Genomic DNA, 25,844 nt, shown 5'->3' on the forward strand with positions numbered 1-25,844 from the left:
TTGGTATTTTCGAATTGACATTGCTTCCTTTGGCAATGGTTGCAAAATAATAATGATAATACAGTGTATTTGTATCGCACCACCATCCTAACTGGGTAATGGTCTTATGTGAAACGGAAGAATTGTTCGAAAGTTCAGGACCAATTGTGCAACAACCTTTACAGCTATAGTTTGTGAGTTTGTAGTGAGAAGTTTATTGTGAGTCTTGTGGTCGAAGTATTCTCTGTGGATTGTACTGGAAAATTAGACTTGACAGATAGTTTGATCATGGGCTATGTAGAGATTTGTATGTGAGGCAGATTACTTTTTATTGGACACGCTCCAGAGTGTCTAATGCTACCGACAATTCGAGGAGGATTAGAGTAGACTTATTTCCTCTAGATCTGTCAACATGACACAACATCCCATTTACAACTCGTAACAGTGCTGGTTCCATACTGTGTTTGTCATGGTATGTTGACTGGAAGTCGTCGAAAAGACCATATGTAACCAAATGTCCTTGACGTATCATATTATCAGCTTTCTCAATAACCTTAGAGAGGCGGCTTAAATTTGAAACGGGTGTATAGTTTTTAAGAATACCTGTGTCAAGATCTTTTTTTTATGAAGAGGCCTGATAGCTGCTGTGATCTTCAATTGGATCAAGGAGAAATGTTGTATTTTTTTATGATCTTTTTATGTTTGCAATGTCAGGTTCACAAAAAGGCTCAAATCTCAAGAACACTTCTGCTGATGGTGCACGAATGGTCTGTAAATGATCGCGTATAGACCAGACAATCCAGTGATGAATGTCATTCAACATGGATTCACACAATTGGGATCGATGACATGCATCAACCAAGTCAGCGAGCCTGACCACCCGATCCCGTTAGTCACCTTTTATGGCAAGAATGGGTTGCTGAAGACCCAATTTAACCACGGAATCTTCACGGGTCGAGAACTTAAGTAAAAGTTATAATTACTTTTAACACGTTTACAGGGAAGGCTACCGTTAAGTTTCACGTAAGGTAGTCTTATCAGGTTACATGATTCATAATAACACACAAGTGAGTGAATTAAGATTTAACGTCGCATCGGCATTATCTGAGGATAATGCTTTGGCAGAAGTAGATGCTGCACAATTGCAAGAAAAAACACAAAGACTTGAGTTGGATGTAAGGCCACAGGATTATATAAAGAAATGTACAAGGACTGGAGAACACTCCTTGGGGCCCGTTCCACAAAGCCATCTTAGCACTGGCGTAAGTCTATGTTAAAGTATGGGAGTTACGATCGTCTTAGCGCTACGATCGCTTTGTGGAACAGGGCCCTGGGCTGGGAAACGCTAAACACGGCTGACTGTCAACCCTAAGGTGCCAAGACAGAACAGCAAACGCGGCTCAGAGGGTACAAACCATACGTAGCCAAAAGATGGGACCTTATTATACAATTATACAATAGGGCCTAGAGGGCATGCCTCAAATACCCCCAAAACACCAAAATCACTTCTCCCAGCCCTAAAGTGTTCTGCGACGCATACAAACCAATTGTCGTGCGATGTAATGTGTTGAATGTGCTAGTCCTGGATCTTCACCTGTTGTGCACATACAAACCCCTGTGACTTGTTCGACGCATGTTTATGCCAGGACAGCTCTTGCCTGGCATATACTGAATTGTCCAAAACTTGCCACAACTATAATATAAAGGAAAACAAGCAGCAGTACATGTTCCTGATACATACAAATACTTGAAATTAGATTAACTATCAACTGAGGAAATGTTATACAGATATATACGTTTGACATGAGAAGTTATGGGTGGGATGGGAGAACTGGAGAACACACCTGGGCTGGGGAGCACTAAATACGGCTGACTGTCAACCCGAAGGTATCCGGACAGAACAGCAAACGCGGCTCCGAGGGTACAAACCATACAGAGCCAAATGATGGGACCTCCCAGAGAAAAGCGCATAGGGAGTCTGCTGTAGGCTCTACAACCACCATTATACAATAGGGCCTAGAGGGTACTCAAATACCCCCAAAACACCAAAATCACTACTCCCAGCCCAAAAGTGTTCCACCACGAGATGTGTCTCTACACATCTCCTCCAATACTTGTACTGTGTTTACTGTTATCATTGGTTATGATGTAGGAGAATAATTAGCTAAAAATACCTTACTTTTTACTTCTGTATCTGCCATGAAGTGCTGAAAAGCCTCTTGTAAAGTGTTCACAAACAATGCTTTCCCACTTCGGAAATATGTACGCCATCGTGGCGGAAAAATCCTGTTTCAGACATGGTAAGCTTGTTATAAATACAGCGGCCACCCCAATGCAACACTGCTTTGAACCCAGCTCGGTTCAGTCGACGTCGAGCCCTCTCTATCGCCTTTGGATTGACAACTCCATGCCAGTATAACCGTGGTAGCACTTCTGACCAAACAAGAACTGTCCTTGGCTGCAGTTGAGTCAGGGAATAGATGCTATCAGTAACATGCCAAACAGGGGAACCAATATTCTGGTCAACAAGATCATTTGATCCCAAATGCAAGAGTATTAGACTTTGGGGAGGTATACGGTCTAACTGTGTCTGGACGACATGCAAGAATTCTGACCACTTCATGCCCCGCTTTCCAAACCAGTGAAATCGTAACCCTAGATTGTTTTCCAGTTTCAACCTCAGTGATTGACGATGAGCCAAATACATGAATGAGGAGCCTATTATCCATACATCTGGAAGAATAATAATTATTTACAAATAACAAATTGCTATAAGTTATTGACTGTGCATCCAAAGTTTAGAGTCTAATGTAAGTTGAGTATGCGTTAGACTTCCATCAACCCCACAACTGTATTGTCTCCGATGACACGCCCATGTTGGCGGCAGAAGTGGCTGCTCCAATGCGGAAAGAGTGTGATTTGAACTTACATCGGTCGAGTCCCATATATCTGATGTATTTGGAAACCATAGCTGCAAACTGGTATTTTGTTAAAGGCTGACAGTTCCCATGGCAAAAACTGAAAAACCAAACCCGCTGGACGAAGTACAAGGTATTGCTTCATTGCTTTTAGTGGGCATATTTCACTTGCATTACCTTTAATGAGGAGCGAGCAACTCCTTGCTAACTGATCTGTCTTTGACAATCTCACGGTTACTTCTAAAAATGTACTCTGGACGGTGACATCTGAAATCCTAGGACATCTGAGATCGTTCCAGATGAAGATGGTGAGTGTCAACTATCTCGCCAACTTTCATGAAACCGAAAAAGGCCAGAAAAGGTGCATTTGTAAACAAAATTGCTTCATATGGAGAACGGCAAACAGCTTAAAAGCTTGAAACATCTTAATCAATATGGAATAGGTAATTGGAGCCCTGCCGTCCCTATGACACTTGAGTCGTTAGGAGCCTTCCAACATCTTTCGGACGATAAAATTGCTGGGGGTATCTCGCAGTCCTGTGAGTTTATGTTGGTAGCTTATGCTGATAGGTGCTGACCCCCACTGTCATATGGGCCAAACCTTTCAGGGACAAAAATGCAATATATGTTGTTAGTTGTCCTGACGGTGCAGGCCAAAGTTAAGGAAAGTTGAACTGCTGTCGAAAGCGTGAACATTCTTTCCCCCCTAATGTTCTCGCCCCTAATTGTGATATCAGACTCCAAACAACACAAGACAAGGTGCCTAACCAAAGACATGACTGGATCTGATCTTGAGGTCATCTTGTTAATAATCTCGACTACTGCCTGGTTGTCAGAATGGAATGTGACCCTTTCTCCGACTAACTCGGAACCCCAAATCACAATTGCAACTACGATGGGAAAATACTCAAGGAAGGTAATATTAGTCATAAAGCCCTGCTGTACCCAATGATTCAGCCAAGCTCCTCAGGTCCATGATCTGGCAAAATAAATACCAAAACCTTTGCCTTGTCCACCAGCACTGTCAGTATAAAAACTCCAGATCAGCATTTGAAAACTTTGATCTCATTATGGAAACTACATTGAACTTCTTCAAAATCTCTGCCCAACACTTAGGTCACTCTTCATGTTCTTTGTCAATCTTATGTGGTGGTGAGGCTTCCTACCACATGTTGCATTAATCATTCGTCGGAGGAAACATCTGTCCGATGGAACTGTGTTGCACAGGAAATTAAGTAAACCAAGTAATGACTGCATCTCCTTTAATCTAACCTTTGAACATGCCAAAATATGATCTATAGCATCTAACGAATGAGATAGCTTATCTCCGGCACACGCACTCACATGTTGATTCATCAATAAAATCATTTACGCTCTGACCTTCTGGAAAGATTAATCTATACCAATCAAGCGGTGAAACCTTAACATGGTATAGGAGGGTAGTCAAATGGGCCTGCTAAAGTCCAACTAATTATGGACTTTTAAATATGACATAAGATGGTCATTTTTAACAGATATGAGATTTCTTACCGTACCATAGAGCCTACCACTGAACCACCATATCCTAGCTTGAAGCCATATTTGAAACCATTAACGAGAAACTGAGCCTGATCCGGAAAATACTTGGCCATTCGTTCCATCACCTGTGTCTTGACTTGTGTTCGACCGAGCTTGTATTACTCGGGAAGGAGTGCTGGCTAATGTATATCTGCAGGCTAGATGGGCATAGCTTCCACTTGCGAAACAGCTGCGGCTGCACTTGCACTTTTGTCTAAAACACTTGCTCTGATTGAAGTTAATACATGTGTTGCTTGCCGGTCGATGTAATTTGCCCTGAAATGTGCTGACGTGTCGTTTTTGTATACCAGGAAAACCCAGAACTGACCTGTTGATGGTAAGATGTCTGTAAGGTGTCTGTACAAACAACATCCACAATTCCAAATTCAAGTTTCCAAATGGTGGAGACTGGTCACGAGCCTGGCGAAGACGATATTGTTCATCATAGGTTCTCCATCCCAAACCAGTATGACTAGATGCTGCTAAACGGACAGTATTCATGTGTTTGAGTAAACCTTGTACCATGTCCATCCTGCGCTCGACATAAATACTCATGTAAGTTGTGAAAGCTGTTGTCCAATCTAAAATGTTCTAAATCTCGCGCCTTGAGACCTGGGCCTCAACTCTAGCTGTCCATCTGTACTGATGAATACTGCCGAAGTTGTCGTATAATCCATCAAATTGATGTACTCACCCTTCGAGAGTTTGCTTTTAATGCTGACAGGAACATTACAACCCAGGTGATCAAACATACTGTGTGTTGTTGTAGGTGGTGGCAACATGGGAATGACTTGTGAATTATGAGGGGCAGTTGGGTTACTAACCATGCTAGGAGCATTGTTATGATACTGGGATTGAGGTACATGATTTTCTAATTCCGGGAAGATACATTTGTGAGTTTTCTAAAGGGTTATATGCATTATTGGATAAAAACCAATTTGCACCGACTCACCTCCTGAAGGAGTGAGTGAGTGAGTGAGTGAGTATGGTTTTACGCCGCTTTTACCAATATTCCAGCAATATCGCGGCGGGGGACACCAGAAATGGGCTTCACACATTGTACCCATGTCGGGAATCGAAACCGGGTCTTCGGCGTGACGAGCGAACCCTTTAACCACTAGGCTACCCGACCGCCCCTCCTCCTGAAGGAGTAGTGGTAACAGGCGTTATCGTCGATAGCCTCTGGGACCACGTGGACCTCTGCTTCGACAACACGGCTGTCGCCATTTTCCCTGTCTCCATGAAACGCACTCTTATAGCTGCAGTTGTTACTGCAAATCTTGATTCCATCCCCGAAACAAAATTGTCCATTGTTTGAAATACTTTTCCATGAGGATAAGTAAAGCTCTGACTTTCACCACAATAATAACTAACGCCACAAAAACGAGAATTATAAATGTTTCTTCAAACGTAAGTGTTTCCGCCATTTAAAAAACGTGTTACCGGTGTGGTTGTGTGGATGAAAAGAGGATGTAGCAACTAAATTCAGCTGCAACATGGGTTACTTCCCTTTGTTTAGAGCATATTAAGAACAATTTCTGAATAATACACTGATAAGGTGCCTTGCACTATTAAACCAGGAAGAGTAGCCTCCCTTGCATTATTAAACCAGGAAGAGTAGCTTCCTTTAGACCATGGAACACAAATGCAGGGGGAGAAAGCCCCTTGAATTGGAATTATGTAAGATTACCAAAATAATGCATTTTATCAATTAATAATAAAATTGATTATTTCACCATATAGCGACAGCACTGTTTCAAAGGTGATTGATGCCAAATATATTTTCCAAGACACGTTTCACATATTAGATTAAATTCAAATGTAATGAACAATCCCCACATGCAACGTTGTCAAGCTCCTTCCCAGCGCGTGACACCTTCGTTACACTCTCGGTAACATCGCTGCCACCAGTGTGGGCGCGGCCATTTCAAGAATCTTGAAATTTGCCCTCCAACCCCATATGTAGTAACGTTTATACTTTTGTTTATGTCTCTGGGAATGCCATCATATTTCAATTTGAAAAGGTTTACGACTGACCATGTTTTCCAGATGAATTCACTTTGTTGTTTTGATAATCAGATTGGTTCGAGATTGCAGACTAACGGAAAATCAACCAACTTCTCCCTTACATTCTTACTATATCAATAACACGATAGTTTTAATGAAACAGAAATTCAAATTGACAAACGAAGAAAGTAATTTAGCAGCGATAAGTGTATTCGGCGTCACGACAGTCGTCACTTGTTTGTAAACATAACGGTCATTCGGTTGCGAGTTCAACTCCAAGCATGGTTGTGGCCACCTATTCACAGTGGGGAGTTTTGACTGGTGGCAGCGATAGTATAGAGAGCTCCGGGAACGTACTATCGCTGTGAGGAGCTTGGCAACGTTGTATGCTTATCTCAGAGGTATTGGTCCAGAATAAGCTCCAAACCTATGACCAATGCTTGATGTTCTTGAAAGTACGTCGATCGGAAAACTTTAGTTTTCTCGAAAATATTCAGGCCATATAAATGAAATGTTTATCTGAAAAAATTATGTCCAATCTGATTTCAAAAACTAGAATTTATTTCTGACATAGTGATATAGGTTGGATCGGGGAACTCGGGTACTCGGGTCGGGTGGTTCCTGAGTAGGACTCGGATACTCAGAGGAATACCCGGACCCGTGGTTACTCACGTGATATATTGTTTAATGGCAAATAATTATCTAGAACTTCCACTGTTACACTATAAGTGACCAATAATTGCTTTCTGACTCTGCACGCATTCCTTCTGACTTTATATGTTTGGATAGAGGTAAAACATCTGCCAACTTCAGTATATGCATAACCAGATCGTTTTATACGAGTATCAGAATACATTTTGCTAGGGCTACGGTCAAACTATTCCCAATCGGACACTTGTACCTATCTCTTGAGCCCAACGGCGGGCACCCAGGTAGGGTCGGGTAATAGAGGAGTGGGTACCCGGGTAGTAAATTTGGACTTGCCCCAGCCCTAATAGTGATAAAACTGTTTTCTTGTAAATGATTTATTTATGTGCATTATTCTATTCTGCTTTCTTGGTTTCTGTGTGTATGAATATTAATGACAATTGCATTAGGGTACATTGGTCTTCAACAATCATTGCTTGCCATATTGGAGGCAAGAGTCAACTTCCGGGGTTTGTGGTCTTGCTCGCTGACTCAGATGATGCATGTCATCGTATCCAAATAGTGTACATCGATGCTAATGATATCAATCACTGGATTGTCTTGTCCAGATTCGATTATTTACAGACCCATGTAAAGAGATGACCTCAGGTCCTTGTTTTGCGGAAGCGAGAAGTAAGATCTGAGATTCATGAGATCGTCTCTAACAAAAAGCATGTATTTAAAGACCAATTCCAAAGCCGGTCTGCGCGGAGTTGAACTTGAACTTGAAAAGGACATTATGAAGTACCCATGATTCGGGGAAAGCGACCAAAATGACAGTTCCACTGTTAAAATAATTATAAAGATCTACTGTGGGAGGAAAATATGACAAATATTGCATGTTGCTGTGTCTGAAATTTCAATACCGAAACAAGATTCATCACATCGGAAAGTATCTTACTCAACAGTTACTAACGTAAGTGTTAAGATTCTGAATCGCAGTCAGTTTCATATTGCAAACGTCGGTACAGTTGAAAGTGGCGTGGAGAGAATCTGCCTTGGATGGTAGGAGGGTAGCAAAAACCAGAATCTGAAAGAACAAAATCACCAGCCATATAATTCAGCTGAATACACCTGTATTATCAAACGTCCCTTATGTTAAAGATTACTTTGCATAAAGATCAGAAATAAGTGCTCGTATAAAATCATGACTCATTCACGAACATACTCCAATATATGATAACTTGGAGAATGCTATTCTGAGGCATACATATAGCCTGCTTGTTTTCAAAGCAATAGCTTTGCATATAAAATCGGCATGCATACATTATATATAGGGGTCTCGTAAATTGAATGAAAAAAACTGATGGTAATAAATTGTAAGTGCCACAGCAATGGGGATATCAAGGATGTGACGTTGGAAGTTATTCATAACTAATGCGGCAAAACCCTTTCCATATCCAGTAGAAATCCCTGCATGAAGCAGAGTCAATTGTGCGATTCCGACTATATCCTGAGCATGTGTTTATGAATCACTATCAAATAGTAATGATACCAGGTTTTCACGAAAAAGTGAGCTTATCCTGCCACACAAGTGACACCTGTCACAAACATGGGCAAAGTCAAGTCAATTGTTCACCTGAACCTTGTCCACGGCAACTATGGAACTAGTCAAACTAGGGAATTGCATCGGACATAATTTTTGACACTGATGCGTCAAATTTTGAAATGTCCTCCACATGTCTACCATAAGACTTTCTGAAAAATTTACTGAGGCCTTGAATGTTGTAACCTTGATCAAACAACTTCTAAGCAAGAGTCGTATGACGTTCTTTGAAATCTTAGTAGAAAGCATCCTCCATATTATCTCAAAAGATGTGAAATGTAAACACCCAAGGCTGGAGCTGCTGGAACATTGCTCGACATGAAGGGAAATTTGACCATTGGAAAGTTGAAGTCATCCCTCTTGTGGAGAGTGTTTTGTCACTCTGAATCTTTATGCATAGATCTAAATGAGAAATCTCTTCCAAATGCAGAATCGACTGTACGATTTCAAATGTCATGAAGATCTGTTAATGAATCAGAAATAGTGTTGATACCAGGTTTTCGCAGAAAAGGTGAGCGTATCCTGCACCGCCGAGGGCACAAACACATGCAAAGGGAAGACAATTGTTCAACTGAAGCAACACGGGAACATGTGATACCAGTCCAAATGAGGAATTGCATCGGAAATATTTTTTTGTCGCTGATCCATAACATCAGATTTGGAAATGTCTTCCACATGTTTATCATAAAACTTTTGTAAAGCTTAGAATATTTTGGCATTGATCAAACAGTAGGTAGAAAGAATGCTCGATTGTACCTCAAATGTTGTGAAATGTAGACACCAAGATCTGGACCTGCAGGAATATTGCTCGAGATGAAGGGAATGTTAAAGTCATTCATTTCGTCATACAGCCTTGTTGAGAGTGTTTTGTCAGAAACAGTTCTGGCTGGTATGATGAACGAAATCTATTGGCTAAATGTTTTTGTCATCAAGCCGAACATCATTGGCGTAAATCGCAGCTTAGGGAGCCATGGCAGATCTACAGATGACCAAGAATCACTCTCCACAAGTGCTACGTGAGGTCTGAATCTTTATGAAAACATCTTAATATGAAATAGATGAGGCGGTTCCACTTGTCTCCTTTATCTTCAGTTCGGGGTGTAAATCAGTGGAGGGGGGGGGGGGGGGGGGGGTAGGGGGCACAATTGGTGTCAATGGGGATGCCTACTTCTTGCCGAAATGTCATAACATTTTACATAGATGTTATCAATGAAGCACAAACTTGTCGCCATTGCACACACAGTGCACAAAGTAATATAACATGGGTCAAGGGCCGTAAAGTTCTAAAACAATAATTGATGGGACCAATCGTCGATCTCAGTCTTGACACGAACAGATATACATGCAAACTTTCATTCATGCAACTTCAGTAGTTTCTGAGAAAACTTGTCCCCATGTCCCCATTTCTCGCAGTATGCACTGAGCTGAAAATCACGGAGCAAAGGTCATAACTGTGTAAAAATTGATTTCACGACATCAAGTTTCGAACTCATTTGAAATTGTCGTAGCTGCGTTTTGGGCTACTACTAAGGGATCCTACATCAGTTACCTACTGTACACTACTGCCTAGAAGTTCATTGCACTTACACGCGTTGAGAACGGGTGCTCAACGGGTTGCAGACAGGTTGAAGACCCGATGAACACGCGTGTGCAACGGGTGTGCAGCGCGTGCGCAACCCGTCAAGCACGCGTGTGCCATGCGTGTAACACGGAACCGGGTTTCAGTTGAATTAAGCAGATCAATGAATAGTGAGATAAAACAGAACAAAGAGATGTGAATCTTGAGTAAATGAGTGGCCACTGACCTGTGTCCACCAAACCATGAACATAATATCTGCCTGTCTTAATTAGTTCTTGGTTGCTCGACGTTTATACGTGAACCATTTCACTAGGGTCCAGTCTAGCCATTGTGACTAGAAGTAGTGGAATTAGATACGCGTTCATTGCTTCGGAAAGTCCCGAGTTGACACGATTGTTGCTGGGTGGTAAATGTTTGCAATTAATCATGTGATTGTGTTTGTGAATTGCGGAAACTTTCGTCTTAAAATTTGCCTATATGAGTCAGTCCAGGTGATTGCAAATATAATGATGTTCCTTCGCCAAATTTATGCTTCAGATCTTACAATTATGATAGAGCAGTCACTGTCACGAATATCCTATTATCTCACGTCGGGATATGTTCCATGTCCCGCCACCCAACTTTTGTTTTGCTGGTGAGAATTAATAAGAGGAGGTTTTGTAGCTAGAATGTGTGATCTCAACAATCACCTTGTGTGACCATGTACACATAATCTCATTAGGGCTTGTGATTTTTACAGTTGCCCAGTGCGCATACTGAGTATTGCTGCTTGGGGATACCGAAGGAAACAGTTTATTATAAGAGGAAATTGGTTGTGAATACTTATACCATGTAGATAGGGTATCATTAGGATGTTTAATCCTTCCTCTCTCTGGGTAATCATTTCACACTGATGGAAGGAAGTCACTCAACCAGTTCAGGCATTCTATGCTGGGGCCTCCCTCCTGCTGATTGGCCTTGGTTATGCAGAGGGGCTTGGTCGTGATAACATCATTAGAAGTGATGGTGGTGGCTGGACATGCAGCATACAGAATTTCCAGTATATGCGGGCACCTCGTCTTCATTTCACTCGATACTTAAAACCTTGATATACAGGACTATGGCCGCCACGATTGTTGGAATAAACCAGACAATTACAGGTGCTTTTACCATTTTACAATGAAAATCCAAGTATTTATATACTATCTTATTGATTAATTGTTACCCGGTCACTGCAAGTGCCTTAATTATTTATATTTGTTTATATCTGTTTGATGCTGTCGCCATATTTAAGTAGAAATATAAGTGTGTTAAAATCTATCTACGTTTTGTTTTATTGAACATAATGTATGCACTGTAAATTGTAAATAATCTACCCCGTTGCCATGTAACTTAACTATAATTGTGGATACACGGGGCACACATACATAAAGCGAAAACTCATGACAGATGAATTGACGCCTTGATGTGCTCCAATAAAGAATCTTGTTTAATTCCCGGCAATCCTGATCATCGCTTACGTCTACAACATGCATGGTTGGAGGCAAGGTCAAAGCCGCTACCCAGTATCGCCCGTTTCGCAGTGAACCCCCCCACATTTGTTTATATTTATTTGAGTAGGCATACTATGGTAGATATAGTGATGAATGAAACTTGAATCGTTACGAACTTTCTGCGTAGCTCCCATAAAGTTTCTGTAGAGGCTTTTCGCATTGTAGTGTAAGTTACAAAAGAAAAAAATGTTTTAAATAATTTCAACACATTTATATCAACAATAAGCTGATTAATAAGTCCATGGATAATGCTTTGTTGCACGTTCATTTTTTGTTTCTTTTTTTACATTATATACTGTAACAGAGTTAGAGAAGGTTTTGGAAATGGGTTTCCTCCAGACAAGTACTAAAATAACAACTGTTGTTTATTAAACGGGGAGGTTTTATTTTTTTATTAAAAAAAACATTGACAACTAGTTTCTTCTCTCATTTTTCAATTCACTTCAGTTCCTAGTTTTTCAGTTCTTTGAAACTGTTAAGAATAACGTTAACATGATCACAAGGTAACGCGCCTGTAAGATCTGTCATATCAATCACTAGTTTGATGCTTTCGTCATGTTCAGTCATTTCCAACATCCTCCACTAACTTTTAGAAACAGTTAGCAAACCATTTGTATTCTATCTTTTAAAACGAAATGTTTAACATACACTTTGTGAGATGTGTATGCAACCCATACAATAAATTTATGTTAATTCATAAATATATCGATGGAAGTGGGGAATTGACAGCTCTCCACACAGACATTTTCCCTATTACATTCGGAATGACAAAGGCATTGAATTAAAAAAGGATATTTGTTGGTTCATTTCAAAACCATAATGAAATAAAAACAAATGCGTGGGATCGTACCGACGTTTATGTTCACAAAGAAAGAACGAGGGTATTTTTTGACATATATAATTAAACGCTGACAAAGAGCCAACGCGCAAAAAGAAAAACTACACCTGTTTCGAAATGAAACAGGCTGTTGAATGTGTAGAGATGTCGTGGCTACAAAACATGATACACATGGTGAACAAGTTCATGTTGATAGGGGGTTTCAGCTATATGTATTTTGAGGGAATTGTTCTTTGGAAATAATACACGTTTGAAATAATACAGTGACGGTTTAGTGGTAAAGAACTTGTAGTGCTTTAAATTTGACGGGTGGTATGCTACTATCGTTTGAATGTATCTAAATGTTACCGCGTGCAAATGTGTTGACATCTGTCACATTGGCAAACGTATTTACATTTATCTTCACACGCAGGTCTTTATGTAACAATATTCAAATAGTTTGATGTTGAAATGTTATATTGAACTTGTATAAGAAACATTTTCTCCCGAAAAAAATAATTAGGCATTAACAAGCCTGACACACAGTTATGAATCCTCTACCAAGGATATCATTTTTATTGCAACATGCAACATATATTACTGAGTTGCCTCAATCATTCTATCCTCCAGACAAACAATCTCGCTCATACATGTATATTCTTAAAGTGATCAGTCTGTTCATATTCAATACAGGCCAGTTTGTATTAAAACATGACAGACAACCCTTGTACCTCTCTGTGAATGTGTAATTTGTGTGAGCACGTGTCACTTGTCATAACTAAAAAGGGTTATTACCTATGATTACGATCGAGAGATGAAAAAACGCAGGTCAGTTTGGTAGTATTACCTTGGTAACAGTTAATATATAATTATAAGTTTTTTCATAAGATGAAAGGAATATTTGTGCAGAAACAGACCATCAATGAAAACTATAACCGAGCTTCAATCGCGTTACTTAACTCAACTCAAAAGGAACACCTCAACGATATCAGCAATTCACTTATTGAATAAAAAGAATGAATTTATATCACAAATTTGATTTTATGATATTATGTTACATTTATTGACATAGCAAAATCGATTTTTAGGTATGCGTACAAAATATATATCAAAAAGTGTATTTTAGCATGTATAAAACAATCGAATTTGTGATATTTTAAAAAATCAAATGTAGATTTTCATATCACAAATTGTGAGAATTACATTCTCTAGAATATCAATGGGTTCCAGCATACAGGTAGATATTTTATTTGGATATCTCTTACTCGACTATGTGAGTGTTTATTGCTCAACATTTGGTGTTTTTCAGGGTGTCCTTCTCGCTAAAATGAAGCAATGACAACCACATGAATTATTCATGATGGTATTATATCATTAGACTCTGTCTCAATGATCTTAGGCCCATTTTGAATGGTTCGTGTAGATGGGTAGACTGTGGTAACATTTACGTACACAGTCATATTCAGATGATGTCTGTGCATGTCTGTAATGACAAACTTTTTCTTCTCTCATGTAATCAATTACAATTATTGCTTATAAGCACAACTCAATTTTGACAAAACACATGATTGTAAACTATTAATGTAATATAAATTGTAAATGCGACTCCATCTTTCATGTGTATCAAAGATGGAGTTGAGATATATTGACAGTAGTGCTTGGAGTTTATTCAGCAGACCTGTGAAAACAGCACTACTTTATCGCTTTTAACCGAGGCAGTCAAAGCTCAATGTTTACCTCTCCTGGCGGTCATTGTGCAACGACCATGTTATACACTACCCCTCGCTCACGTCTACAGGTCTTTTTCTGCGGTACGGGAATTAGTAGAACCTCTCCCTCAAATGTGTCCTCCATGATATAACCTACTCTCATTAAATAAATGCTGCTCTCTCTCAGCGTCGTGGTTTCCGAGCTGAGACAAAGAGACCCAACCATCATAAAGTAATGAGAGTCCAGTAAAACTAATGCCCCACCAAACCTCATAAATATAATCACTGGAAGTCGTACTACAGACGTTTAATGTCAAATCACACAAAGTTTTCAATAACAAAATTCCATGTATAGGCCGCCACACGCAAGTATTAACACAATACAAAGTTTCATACTCGCATAAATATACTAAGCTTCAGTCCATCACTCAAAATACAACTTATTAACAAGCAAAATAGAGAGGTGGTGATGTGCTTCAGTCAACTGCAAAGCCCACACTACTCTGCTCGTGTTTAATGTATCTGTTTAACGTGTTCGAGCCGGGTCTGTCTTTGTCACATGTCTTAATACATCAATATAATTCATTAAAAAACAGTATCATATCATGAACTCATGTTTGTCGTAATCCGAAAAAGCCCGAGAACTACAGACCGGTTTGTCATCTCTTCATTGATTTCCTGCATCACTCTGTTTGGTTTCTCATGCTGAAAGTATCCTATCCCTGCTAATCAATTTGTATGACACCGACAGTCTCAAAACAACAACACCAATAAAAGGGGTCTATCGATTCCCTGGTTTTCTCTACCACTTTCAGACAGCCTGGCACCATCACTTGTATTGAATCATTATTGCAGTGGTAATTATGGTTATTTTGTTGCAAGTTTCTAAGTTTGTGGGATGCATTTTTACCCCTTAACAAGACCATGACCAGTAAAAATTGTGGGTAAAATTCATTTGTCTAACTTAAATAGTTTTTGAGAAAATGTATCCCTTTTGAGAAGCGGACGGACGGACGAACTCCGTTCCTATATCCCCAACCCACGTGCGGATAAGAAAATCAATGGACAGTAAAACAACTGGAGTATCAAATATGTGTGCTGGAAACTAGCATGCAAACATAAAATATGACTATTTACAACAATACATGATAAAATCGGGCCATATAGATCACCAGCAGCGAAGGTTTAGTCATCATAATAAGGACCCTGGGCTTCCGGTACCTCTAGTACCTGCATGGTCTCCTACAGGATTTACACAATCCCTTTAGTCACTGGTGGTTATTGACAATTTGTAGCCAGAGACCTTTCACTGAATTGCCAAAATCAAGAATGATCCCCAAACTCACGTGCATGGAGTAAGTGAGTTAGTTAAAATTTAACGTCGCATCGGCATTTTTCCAGGCATATAGCGATGACGGGCACGGAGAAATTGCTCTGTCGACGTGCAATGTTCTGGGTCTGACATTTATATGTCATGATCTCATACTTTCTTTAGTGTATAAAATATTCTAGTAATGTTATATCTACAGTTATATAGACTATATATATAGACTATAGATATCAAATTACTATAATATTCTGGCAAATGTCATATTTTTTATCAAGTGACTTAAATGCATACTGTAGCATTAATATTTTACGGACAGTGATGGGAAGACAACAACGATTTATGTTACTAAATGTAATTGCTGCCTCTGCGTTAGGTGGAATACTGTTCACGAGGTAAAGGCCATTTTTGTTGAGTCGGCGGTTTATCCATTACCATGGATTCCGGATAAACATTATCCATTCTCTTCAACACACTATTTTCAGTGCAATAAAGTTTTCGGCAGGACATTTCTGAGGCATCATTGACGTCATAATCAGTATGATCCCAGATGGTTTACGTTATATATGCCTCAGTTCTGATTAAAATTTCTGTCCACCACAATAGCTACGATACAGTTGTAATCAAGTGACTTTTTTAATGTTTGATGTTGTTCTAACATTGAGCATTTTTTGAATATATAACTGTTTAAGATTTGATCAGACTGTAAAGAATAGACAAAAAATATTGCTTTTTAAAATATGATTATGAAAGATCAAAGAGGAGCCTCTTAAAGCCCCACCCTGACTATAAATAGCCCGCAAGGTGGCGGTGTTTCAGTTTCGAACAATGACTGATCATGTAAACACAATCGCGTGTGGAGAGAAGCTTTTTGAAACGCAAACAAGATCACCATTGACCGTAAAACTTCGTATCAACTTGAATGACAAACCCTGGATACCACAAATGGCTGCATATCTAGATATAAGTCAATAACCTTTCTGTAGTTTTATCATAAAAAATCGAATCGATTGTGTTTGGCTTCTGCATCAATCATAGTAGGCAGAGCTTATTTACGGTGGCACAAAAATAGCAAAGCACATGGTCATGTATACATGTGACACATTCAATGCATTTTTGGTCAAAGTGTATGGTTTGTATATTTTTACCGCAGAACAACAGTTTCGGTTAATGTAATAGTACCTATACACAAATACGAAATTGACGACAAGATTATTTAGTTCAATCCGCAAATATATATAGATATTTATTTAGTTTGGGACATTTGGATTCAATAGTCAGATCTATACTACACAATAATCAGATTATATTCATAAAACTTTAATTATTACACAGATGTTTCAACTAGTGTCTAGGAAGGGGCCTAATTTGAAGCACCAGAAGCTGCGCCAATATTTCTTGGCTTGATTACATTATATGAATATGTCACGTCTATCAACATAACAATGCACATAAGCAACTAATATATAAGTAACGAAATATACTTGATGTTCTTACCTACATTAGGCCTATCTAGGTAATATTGTACTTACAATAAATCAAAACTCCAATGCACATATGCCAAGACAACTTTAACTATGGATTTCCTTTCCTTTCACAGAAATTTCACACACAAAACTGAGTTTGATCATTAGATCCACACTTGTCTCATGTATTTTTTGTGTTGATACACAAATTCGGCTTCATCTGGTTCTCCAATGAAATCTCGCTGTGACACTGATTCACTAATCCCAAAGATCAGCACTGAATTTGTCAAACTTTCTGTTGCACTTGCAAGGGCGGAAAGAGAGGCGAGTTGACGGTCGGAATGTCATCAACGTGAATTGGAACTTTCTCCACGATAAAGTCACCAATGTCTTAATCTAAATGACCAAAAGCTCCCTGATCATTGCGAACAACTCTCCGTCAACTTAAGCTTCTCATGAAAATGTTTTGTTGTTCATATTGAAGACTGGAGGTTGCTTGGAGATCGCGTGGTCAGAATGGGGGAAAACAAATAGTTTTAGGAAGTAATAAGAGAAATCCGCGGTGCAATCAAAAAGTACCATGTACAGGATAGTTTTTAATAATAGTATTCGCGATAACATTTCTTTTTTAAAAATGCAAATTAATTTATTAATTCATCCAAAGGTCGTAACCCTGATCACGTTATGGGTATTTTGTAAGGAATCTTGGGATGAGGCCTTGTGTATTACATTGTTGATTTCAACTGACGAGGAAGATTGTCGAGGCATTGACATAATGAAAGATAATCGTCATGGCTGGAGAAAAAAATGCATCTGAGAGAAACATTGTTGCTTTGAGCTTCGAGACAAAACATGAGTTCATGCTGAAGTAGTTTACAAGAGAAGATGATCTGTGTAGCCGGCTACCTGAATAAGCTTGATGAAAATAATGTTGAAATCCATGACAGAATTAATGTGAACAAATACTTATCTGAACATCGTTTTGAAGTATGTGAGGCTGTTCGTATTTTAATATTTTTATCCCAATTCCGATGTGAAATAGTATTTAGTTTTCTTGTCTCAAATTTGCTGCCGCTGTGGAAAATTGCGCACCGATCTAATAAAAGAAATACTTCTAGGTCTACCATTGCACCGTCTTAAAGAACCAAAGTTTCCGAAGCAAAGCGTAACGACCTATATCATAAATTAATTCATAGACTAGATTCTAGTACCAAGCGTTCAAACTTTTTTTTTAAATGTCATAAAATAACTTACACAATTATTGAAAGACATTTTTTGGATAAGTAATATATCTTATTTCGCTCTCTGGTTAGTTGAGGCTTGAGGGGAGAAACACATACAAAAGTATGGATGGCCTTATGCAAATGCCAATCAACAGGGAATCTGGGTCACCGGGACATACCGCCAAGTTTCACGGATCGAGTAACTTCAGCATGAGGAGCTTTCGGACAATTGTGACTTTGCCCAAACAGATTGGGCAATGAAAACATGTCACGGAAAAGACAAAACAAATACTTTCTCACCATTACCAGGGTCTTTTACACGACCGTTGTCACCCAGATTCCAGATGAAGGCGAGACGAACACAACGAAGAAAACACTGTTGAAATCACCGATTGCCGCATATATTGTGCTACATGACGTCGCCGGTTTACTCATTAAGATGCACCTCTAAACATTTCCTTGCACTGTGTATTTATCAATGTACGATATAACGTTGCTTAAATGCCCTTTTTGGAAGCAAAACAAACTCGTGACAACATTTAACACAGATACAATATCTTCTCGGAATTGATTATAGTGCAATTATTTTTACACCATGAGATAGGCAAATTCAATGTGCTCAATTCCGTGGTACAAGATGGACCTCGTTCCGCATGACCTTTCGAATGGTGGTTTCAGTGCAAGGAATAGAAAGTCAACTGAGCATCTAGAGATTAAAACAGATTGCAAGTTGCAGGGGTGCATTGCACCTTCCTTTTGACTCACCCGCGCTGGAACTTGTCCAAGGATTTTGTAGAAAGCTAATCGTGTATCCTCTGCTCTTAGGTTCAAGATCTTTTCAGTTACATTGTGTAAAACGGTTGGAGTAGTTTTCCCTGTAAGAAAAACATTTCTATAGGTGTCCCTGAATAGGTTATCAATTTAGATTTCGCAATATTTTAGTATTTTTGTATGTTTAAAAAGGACGCTATAGCCAACATAAAATTTATCTATTATTAGCTTTGTTAATATGAAATACAGTCACAAAATGAAATAAGTTAAATTATCAAAAGCCCTGCTGAGAATATAAAAAGGAGTTTGGTATGTCAATTCAATACATGTCTTAAAATATATAAAAATACGAAACAGTAAATACATGTATTTAGTTAAATTCATCATTTTAGTGTGCATTTCCGTAGACAAAATGTTGACAAACAACTACAGACAACTACTTACCAGGCGCAAATGTGACATCAATGAAGTATAGGTTAGAATCTGGAAAGCCACTTGGTCCTTCACCTATTAAGGTTTCATTTACACCAAGATCATCCGCCAAACTCTCACCCTCATACAGGGAAGTTACATAGAAATCCTCTCCCATTTGAACAAAAGTGGTTGTCAATTTGTTCCATGAACAGGCGTTTTGAACCTTAAGAACTGCCATGAAAAGAGAGTGAATGGAATGTTAATGGTACACCATATATAATAAAAGGGAATACTACACAGGTTTTAATGAGACACATTTTGTTTTAATTGATACTTACGTTCTCATGTTTCTACAAATAATGTTTCTAACACTTGGCTTTCGCTTAACAAACCAAACCAATACCCGATTAACATAATAAGGATACGCAGATTTTGGCGAATTGTTGAATGTGTTTGACTTTCACTTTTGCGGGCGTTCGTTGAGTTATGAACCATCACTGAGTGAGGGTCAAACTGTTGTCGAGTTTGGGACGACGTTCAACAATGTTTGACCTTCATTCTTCTAGATACAGCCACCCTTCCAGAAACTGTCACATGACGAAACTTCTCGAACGATCAATTCTTAAGGTAACCCTAAAGCTAAATAATTCCGGTGCTCTCGGCTCTCTATATTTTACGAACGCCTCAATTATATGCTGCCATTTGGCAATCACTAGCTATAGCTATCCACAACAATCAGTACAGCCACATGACACTGATACGAATATACACCACCCGTGTCCCGGTGCACAAGCAACATAATTCGGATTGCTGGATGAATCTTGGAATAACGTGTATGTACACCTTGTCCTAAACGTCTAGAAAATGAGAATTAAGTTTAATCACCAAATATATTCTATTGTACCTCCCGAAATACTGAAAAAGTCAGAATCAACTGATAATCGTGCTGAACACACGACATTGTGTGCTATCACCTGATTCATGTCACGCCACAGTATGTATTCCTACACCTGGAATGTTCATCAATGCCGTCATTTTGGTCTGTTTTGATATATGCAACTGTTTTGGGTTAAACTATAGTAGATAAAACATGTTTTACGTTTTACGTTTACGACCAACTTGTACAAATATGGAAACGTAACAGAACAAACCAGATCACGTCATACTTGGGTTATAACTATGTGTTATGACGTCACCTACCAACCGGCGTGAAAATGGCCCGTTGTTAAGTAATACCAGGGCATTATTCAAGTTACAGTGGCCCGCTTATTTCTGATAACATGCGGGCAGTTTAATGATAATTCTATCCATTTTAGCTGTAAAACAGGTATTATAACATATTTTCTTAAGTTCGATATCTGGTCGAGTGATTCGTTCGTGCAATCGTTTTATTCATGAACACTTTCGAAGACAGAAACGGACTTTCAAAGGGCGAGACTGATGGCACAGACAAAACAGCTAGAGTCTGTGTCTTGACATCGGCTTCATTTCGCCACATATTTCCATCTACTTAGATATGATATTAAAGGTTTAAGGTTATTCCAGTGTTACATGTATGACAAATATGCCCTTATATTACGTTCCAAAATCAATGTGCTTAATCTAACTATAGAACGTTGTAGAGGTATAAGGCGGATCTAGAATGTCATCTGATGGTCGATGTATTTATTTAAATAATATATACATTGTTCTGAGTGTAAGACATAATAAATACATAAATCCGACAGAACGCTTTCCATAATTACAAGACATCTACACTAAAGCAGTTTATGTGACAAATGTTTTATCAAAATAAGAAAAAAATATGGCCTTGTGCCAAGCCTTAATCATCTTAAGATGATCTCATACGCGAGTATATTAACTTAATGTTCATTTACATCGCAGCGTATTTTAAAGCTTCTAAGCCTATTGTCTTTTTATATAAAATACAATGTATGTCAACAGAAGCAAGGCTCAGCAAATCCTCTTTGGTCTTATTTACCTACGTTATTATTTACATTAACATCTTCAATATGGTTATATTAATACATAAATATATATGTTCGTGTGTGCGTGTGCGTGTGCGTGTGCGTGTGCGTGTGTGCAAAGTGAATGTAAATCGCCACCGAATGTTGACATATTGAATTTCAAAAGGCAAGATATATATTATATTAATAATGTAAAATTGATAATGTAAAAAAATACATAAAACGTCAACGCCAGACAAAAATAACTTTCAATTATCCGCCGACACTGATTCCATTGGCCCAAACAGGACAAAGAGCGGGGAAATTATGTGAACAGTTCACTGTGAAGCTCATTGCGCAGTGAGGACACAAGGTGTTCGCGAAAAGGGTAAGCATGTCCTGCTCTACCGACATAACTAAAACCAGAACATCTGAATTCTCAATGTTTTTCTTTGTTGAAAGAAGATGTAAAACCGCAATTTCAAATGCCTTACAAAAATCAAAATAATAAGGATAAACCGTTTGGAGTTAAAATAGAATATTACAGGTATATGCCACGATTAGAGCAATCCATACTGCAGATAATTTAGTGGGTTTGTTAAATTATTGGGATTCAGAATCAGAATCATGCATTCTTCGGTCTCATGACAGAATATCATGTGCAATTAAGATGATATAATCAATCAAATACGAGAAATGTATTTTTTCGTGTTGTGTCGATTTATGCTGTTGGCGATAATTTTGCAAAATATACTTACTCGCTATTGCTCTGGGTTCCCCTATAATCTGGAAAAAGAATAAAAGAAAGTCTAGATTTTCAGTTGAAGTAGGTGTAGATTTTCCGGAACAAGGGGACATATACTACATTTCAAAATTGGGAATTATATCGGATATCGTGGACGGATGACAATATTTTACAAACACATGAAAGTGAAAATTTCCAAGTTATAATGCTTACAACCACGACGAACTACATATGACATTACTACATTTCGTCCGAACATTTACTTTTCCGTTTTGGTTTAAATAACCACACTAACAATCGACCATAATTAATATATCAATAGATGGCGTTCACGACAAGATAGCTTCCTACACAAATCATGAATGCATTAATTGAGTTGAGTTGAGGTGTGTTTAACATGGCTTTTAACAGTATTCTAGTCATATCACGGCGAGTCAGCTTAATGTGGGAGGAAAGCCCGAAGTGATGTAGGTCTGAGACGTTTACCACTTTGGTGAAACCCACGAGCAAGGGTATGGTGCTGACAAACCTAGAAACATAATCGGGGCGAACCGGGTTTCGAACCCACGATCATAGGTTTCTGGCGTGCCCAAGGGATGCAACTCTGCACAGCGAATCGCGGCGCCTTAGACGACTGGGCCCCCCGTGTCCCCGAATGCATTAATACATGAGACGGGTTAAACACAGATCTGAACAGTGTTAGTTTAATGGCCGACGTGACGAAGCTCGTAGACATATATAACTTTTATTCAAATCAGCAAACAGGAATATGGTTTTACGAACCAAGAAATACCATCAGGGCCATTCTGAGATTTTAATATATATTGAACCAGGTGATAATGGAATGAGATGACTCGTTCAGAGGCGAATAATTTCGAATTTATTATCCCCAGCCACGAAGTGGGGCAGGCGTTGTAAGAACGGTGTTCATCCTTCATTCTGTCCGTACGTACGTCCTGCCGTCCTTCCTTCCTTCCGTCCGTCCGTCCGCTAACTTAAGGAAGACCAATTTTCTCAAAAACTATTAAGTCAGAGAGAGGAAATTTTACACACTGGTGTTACTGGTCATGATCTCACATCCAATCTCAAATGAATTCGTAAATTCATATTTCACAGTGTTATGGTCCCTGCTACTTGCTTTCAACTTAATGCATAATGTGTGAAATTGCATGCTTATGTAAGAGATACTTGTCAAGACTGAGTTCGAAAATCGGCCACATCAATTTATTTTACAGAGTTGCGGCCCTTGACCCATGTTATGTTACTTCGTGCATAGTGTCTGCAACAGGGAAAATTTTCTCAGAGACTACTGAAGTTAGCTTATCTAGGAAACAGTTATCAAGTGAGAGTTAATTGTCAGAGTGTAACCGTGTTTGTGTTGGCCGATAATGGAGTAGGCGCTCTACTGGCCAAATAAATCACAAACAGCTGTTGGGGGTGAGGCTGATGACGTTTATTTTATAATCAGTACGAATGTACGTACTTAATTTCAGTCTGAAACAATCAAAGTACAACATAAGCAAATATAACATAAAAATAAATATATACAATCCGTTGTATTATTTCACAATTTAATCATTTATTCTGATGATATAAAGCGTCACAAGTGCCTATCTCTTCTTAAAGCTTTATAGGGTTCTATTTTGTAGTTTATATTCACTACTATATGAAATTTTAATGTACCCCATACCGGGGTATAGTGTTAGCGCTGTTTTCTTGATAATTTGTAATTGATAAGGGAAAGATAAGCAATACATTAACGCAGAGGAAATTATTGATAGTTCAATTGCTACACATTAATTCTAGTAACTTCCCAAAGAGTTAGTCTTCAAGCCTCTAAAAACAGAGTGTCAGTAAGACAATGCTGCAAAAACGCTGAGAATACATGTGAATGAAAGTGAAAAAACAATTTCCATATTCATGAGAAATCTGAAGAATCTATTGTACAATTCCGACAATGTCATCACATGCATGTGTTCATGAATGATTATCGAATAGTGATAAGTCCAGGTGTTCACAAACAGGTGTGAGCGCGTATCGTGCCCCTACGGCGGCACCCATCACAAAAACATGCAAATAAAAGTGAGTACGTTGTTCACCCGATAACAAACAAGCACGTGAACATTTGACACAAGTCAAAATAGGGAATTGCATCGGACACCATTTTTGTCACAATTTGCGTCAAAATTGGAAATGTTCTCCACTGTCTACCATAAAACCTGTTGCAAACTTATACTGAGGCCTTGAATGTTGCAACCTTGTTGTGGGACGCTCTTTGAATCTTGGTAGAAAGTGCATGCTCGATTGTAATTGAATTCTTCTAAAAAAAGTAAACATTCTGGTGAGAACATAATGCTTATTTACCGAAAGTACTAAAAGGCGAGGACTTTGAAAATAGTTGATGTGCTGCTAAATTAATGATGCTAGTTAGTGTGCTTATGAATGAACACTGTCTGTTGACTAAGTTTATCGATACAGTTGTAACTATAGTCAGTGGATTAGTGGGTTAATACTGTTAACTAAGGTTAATGGGTTAGAAAGCTATTACACTTAAGAATAGCTAGCCTGCCAGTACCTTGGTATTGCTTACTCTCGTTAGTGTGCTAGTAATTTAAAACTGATAACTTAAGTCAGTGTGCTGGTAAGTTAAAAATGCTTATTATAGTTAACATGCTTTTATGTTAATACTGCTAACTCTAGTTAGGGTACAAGTAATTTAATACTGTTGACTGTAGTTAGAGTACTGCAAAATAGAATACAAGATCTCGGCTATGATATAACGCTTGTACAAAACGAAGGGAAACGAAAAGCAACATATATAGATGTACCTTGAAACGGTAGATGGCGTTGACGCCATAGCTGCTCCCGAGGAACTGATTAATGTGGTAGATTTCGATATCTTCACCCCTCTCTTCCAGCGTCGGTAGCTTCACCTCCATCAGGTACACGTGGTCATCCTTTGCACCGTCAACACCAATGGTAACCACGTACACAAACAGAGCGGTTACAAATACAGTGCACTTCATATTCTTATGATTTCGTTGGGCTACAGATACTGGGAACAGAGATCAAGTCTGATCAAAAGCCACTGTGCCCTCCAATAATATATCAGGAAATTATTTCAAACTGATTTCACGGTCACGTTTAAAGGTCACACCACATTTACGACCGGAAGAGACGCTCGTTATATAAGTATTTGTATACAATGCGGGTTTAATGTCAGATGTCAGCAATCATCCAATTTGGTCTTTCTCCCGGATGTATTTGATTATGGATAAAGTAGTTGTCAGTTAATTATGTTGATAATAATTTCTAAATATGGTCTGACTGGAAGAGGTAACAAGCGGAAAGAGTAATGTCATAGAGCATTTGTTTGATCAAACGAATTACATTTGCATGTTAAATGTCGCCTCTTTGGTCTCACCAACTTCGATGTATATATTTCATTTAGCTACATGCCCATTGTCACCAACTTATATACATAGTGTCATCTAGCTAATGTTCAGTGTCACCAACGTACTTGCATAGTGTCATATAGCTACATAGTTGGTGTCATCAAGTTCCATGCATAGTGCCATCTAGCTATATATTTAGTTTCACCAACTTACATGCAAAGTGTCA

At 38.7% G+C, this 25,844-nt stretch overlaps 1 protein-coding gene and 1 pseudogene across 1 annotated transcript; both read right to left on the reverse strand.

Moving 5' to 3' along the window:
* Positions 1 to 4,487: 4,487 nt before the first annotated feature.
* Positions 4,488 to 6,380, reverse strand: LOC139453045 (uncharacterized; annotated as a pseudogene).
* Positions 6,381 to 6,964: 584 nt separating this feature from the next.
* On the reverse strand, positions 6,965 to 25,334 carry LOC139452738 (uncharacterized). Its single transcript, XM_071234317.1, has 5 exons — positions 25,052 to 25,334; positions 22,237 to 22,264; positions 19,563 to 19,763; positions 19,113 to 19,222; positions 6,965 to 8,178 (listed from the first exon to the last, which is right to left on the reverse strand). The coding sequence occupies exons 1-5, from the start codon at positions 25,247 to 25,249 to the stop codon at positions 8,050 to 8,052; spliced, it is 666 nt and encodes a 221-aa protein (XP_071090418.1). The 5' UTR covers positions 25,250 to 25,334; the 3' UTR covers positions 6,965 to 8,049.
* Positions 25,335 to 25,844: the final 510 nt, after the last annotated feature.

Source organism: Haliotis cracherodii, unplaced genomic scaffold, assembly GCF_022045235.1.
Source record: "Haliotis cracherodii isolate W230 unplaced genomic scaffold, xgHalCrac1.p SCAF_9, whole genome shotgun sequence".
Taxonomy (NCBI): Eukaryota; Metazoa; Mollusca; class Gastropoda; order Lepetellida; family Haliotidae; genus Haliotis; species Haliotis cracherodii.